Genomic DNA, 3,902 nt, shown 5'->3' with positions numbered 1-3,902 from the left:
ATATATATATATATATATATATAGAACCATGACTCTGCAGGTATTAGGGATTAAAAGTCATATTTGGTAATTTTAAGTTAAGCTCATTTCATGTTTAACAAAACGAGTCATTAAAGCTGAGGAGCTTCAGTGTACTTTCCCTCTTGTTTAAGGCCTTAATCTGCTCCGTGTATAAGTCGGCTGCTGCTGGCTTAAAGTTGAGGTTAATTAGTGTTTAAAGAAACGGCAGGATCAGCTCAGATTCAGCCAACTAACGGTGGACTGAATCACGCAAGCAATGTTTTTAATTTGTGTCGTTTTCTTGTTAATCTACAAAACTTACAGCTAATCCGACTGATGACTCAAGGCCTTTGCTTTTGTTTTGTCATATTATCTTTGAGTATTGTTTGATGTTTTCCCACTTCTGAATTCACAGGATTACTCGTTAATTTCACAGATTTCCTGTAAACATTCAACATAATCTGTTTCAAGGTGGGTGGCTAACTAGGTTTGACTGTAAAGCTGCTCTACTGAAGTCGTCCAGTAAAGATTATAATTATTATTACTCGGCTAAAAGGAATTCAAGAAAAACCAGAAAGAATAAAGAAAAAAATAATCCATGGGAAAAGACTGGTGTGTGTAACTGTGTAACACAACAGTCAGTAATCTCCTGTAGCAAACTTGGAGTTATCTAATCCTCCCACTTCTTATCTTAAAGAATGATGTTTTCAAGGACTTTATGTGTTTGTTTTATTCCTGTTGTGTCCCCTCAGTCTAATGTGACCAGAATTATACAATAACGAATGTAAACCACTCTTTTTTTTACTCTTAATTCTTAGTTTATCCGAGCCATAATTTCTGAATCGGACTGGGTAGTCCTCATGTCAGACCTGCGTTTGTCTGCTTGGGTTTTCAGGAGCTGCGTTCCAGGGAAGAGGAGCTGACACGGGCCGCCCTCCAGCAGAAGTCTCAGGAGGAGCTGCTGAAGCGTCGAGAGCAGCAGCTGGCCGAGCGGGAGATCAACGTGTTGGAGAGAGAACTCAACATCCTCATATTCCAGCTCAACAAAGACAAGCCCAACGTGAAGAAGAGGAAAGGCAAATTCAAACGCTCACGCCTTAAACTGAAGGATGGAAACCGCATCAGCCTGCCATCAGGTGAGCAGACGAGGACACGATTATTTTTTTTACTCTGAATTGCACATTTCTGAACGTCAAAGAGAATTTATCATTGAAAATACAGCAGATACTAATTATTAAAATAACTTTTTTGCACCCGTTCGTCTGTTCATGTCACATCCTGCAGACTTTCAACACAAGATCACCGTGCAAGCGTCGCCTTCCATGGACAAGAGGCGTAGCCTCCACTGCACCAGCTCCTCTCCTCCCAGCAGTCCCACACTCATCCCCCGACTGCGAGCCATTCAGCGTAGGTTCAGTTTCTTCGTCCTCAAGTTGGCTCTTTTGCCAAGTCTGAATGTTTCTGTTTTGTTTCATGGAGCATTCTTTGCCCCTATGAGGTCAGATCTGCTTATTTAAACATGTGAGGATTGAAGGAGTCCCATCAGCTCTCTGGGAGTTTCATGGGAACAGAACATGGAGACAGTATCTTTCACAATGACAGGAGTCAGGAGAACAAAAGGCAGAGCTGCAAGCAGTCAGCCAGTTGTTTAAACAGTGACAAGACTTTAGTCACGCACCAACGCCCTTGTAATAACTGGAGCAAATTCCTCCTGTGCATTTCTGCTGGATGGAGATATTCAGTGTGTGTGGGTTGTTGTAGAGTTACACAGCGTCTCTGCTGTCCGATAATTTAATAATGAAACATTAAAATCTGCAGGCATCAAAACACCCAAAAACATTGATGTATTTACCCCTAGAGACGCTAAAATTCTGCTGAATAATTAGCTTTAACTTCTTATAATAAAAGTTAGATCTAAAGCAAACAAAGCATTTGAAAAAAAGATGTTTAACACAAATACTAAGGAACCATATTTTTCACTTTAATTCTTTCCAGAGGACATAAAATGTGAATACTAAAACACATTTGATATTTTTTTTTGTTTGTGCCTCCCTATGATCTTCCTTTTAGCTCCACATACTAAACTGTTGAGTTAATGTTGTCTAAAGTTTCAAGCAAAACATTTTTAAAAACTTCATTACTTCTGTGGCAAAGGACTTTTATATTTTTACAAAGTTCATCTTTATGGTCCAATATTAAAAATTAGTACCGTAATTCTCTGAAGAAATGTATGTTTTTTGGACAGATGGGCTCTTCTTGCATGTGAAACGCCTGATTTGGAGATTCCAACAGGAGGTTGGCTTGAAACACAGCAGTGAAGGCTGCCTAGGGGACAGACATGGTTGGCAGGCCGTAGACTGAGGAAGTCCTCCGGATGGAGGACGAAACGTTTCTCACTTAAAGAACTGGTCCAGATGACATGATTGAACCTTTTTTTGTTATCTACCTGGACGATTGAGCTTACAAACCTTTTTTTTAATGTTTTTTAGGATCGTCTTTTTAAACTTTTTGATGTGAAACAACTGGATAACTTAGTCTCACTCATAACTTTGGGGGTTCTTTGTAAATGTATAAATATAACTTCTGCAATATATTTTGATGAGTGGTAAAGTTTTATTGTATGACAGCATTCTACATTCACTCTGCATCTTATTTATTTTAAGTTTGTTAAATTAGCAAAGATTGTCCCGTGGGAAATGACTTTAAAATGAGTCTACTTTAATGTAAGGATACTTTGGAATAAAGGAAAACAGAAAGCAATCAATTTAAGAAAAAAGTTACTCTTAACAGGTGATTATGATGCTGTTAATCCTATTAGCATGTCCATATCAGACATTAATGGCTGTGCTCTCCTCCCAGCAGTTTTCAGCAGCTGTTTGAGTTTGTAGTTACAATAGAAACCTCTGTGTTCACAGTAACCCAAGATGAGAGCAACCGTACGTGGGGCCGCAGCTCCCTCTCCAGGCCAGAGGAGTTCGATGACGTGAAAAAGGGAATCAAGAAGAAAGGAAGAACATGGGGCCCCAGTTCAGTGCAGAGCAAAGAGAGGCCTGCTGCAGCTGAGAGGTAGGATTCACTCACAAGCATTTATTTTGAGTCTCACAACCTCTGCTTAGATCATTTGATTCCTGCGGGTCTCATTTCCTCATCAGTCAGTTTATCTCTGAGCTGTATCTGTCTGCTGATGACTCGGCTACAGATTGAGTTGTGACAACCAGAGCCTTCTGGCTTCACATCAGCTCACAGAACAGCTTTCACTTAACAACTTGAGCCTCGTGGATTTACAAAAAATATATATTTATATATCCGCATTTTAATAAAAAAATTATTATTATTATTTTTAATTTTTATTTTTTTTTGGTAAATTAGAGCGTTTACCTTATAATAGTCTTGGTGCAGCTTATTTGCATGTCTAATAACAACAAAGCACAACAATTTCCTGCGGGATCAATAAAGTTCTATCTAATATTGTCTTAATCTTTAGACCTAGGTTAAAACTTACCGTACTTGCCGCCATACACGTCGCACCGCCATATAAGTCGCATCTAGTATGAGTCACCGCTGACCACCCAGAAACGTGGGCCGGTGTTGTGCCCAAAATCGATTGGCTGCCAAATGGCAGTCGCGGGAGCATGCACGGAAGGACTTGAACAAGAATTTAACAAGATTAACACTTAAAAACGGCAGCACGGTGGCGCAACTGGTAGAGCTGCTGCCTCTCAGCGAGCAGGTCCCTGGTTCAAACCCCGGTCCAGGGGCCTTTCTGGGTGGAGTTTGCATGTTCTCTCCGTGCATGCGTGGGTTTTCTCCGGGTGCTCCGGTTTCCTCCCACAGTCCAAAAACATGCATGTTAGGCTGATTGGTAACTCTAAATTGTCCCTAGGTGTGAGTGAGAGAGTGAA

At 40.4% G+C, this 3,902-nt stretch overlaps 1 protein-coding gene across 1 annotated transcript in view; it reads left to right on the top strand.

Annotated features, from left to right (window-relative positions):
* The window catches only part of map3k21 (mitogen-activated protein kinase kinase kinase 21), a 27,647-nt gene that overhangs the window by 18,704 nt on the left and 5,041 nt on the right, over positions 1-3,902 (top strand). The window contains exons 5-7 of the mRNA XM_037679667.1: positions 896-1,136; positions 1,285-1,407; positions 2,916-3,066. Of these exons, the coding sequence (XP_037535595.1) occupies positions 896-1,136; positions 1,285-1,407; positions 2,916-3,066 (515 nt within the window). The remainder of the gene's footprint in view (positions 1-895; positions 1,137-1,284; positions 1,408-2,915; positions 3,067-3,902) is intronic.

This window comes from Nematolebias whitei, chromosome 1, assembly GCF_014905685.2.
Source record: "Nematolebias whitei isolate Nwh7 chromosome 1, NemWhi1, whole genome shotgun sequence".
NCBI lineage: Eukaryota > Metazoa > Chordata > Actinopteri > Cyprinodontiformes > Rivulidae > Nematolebias > Nematolebias whitei.
Note: the sequence above shows the minus strand (reverse complement) of the source record. Positions and strands in the feature narration are given on the sequence as shown.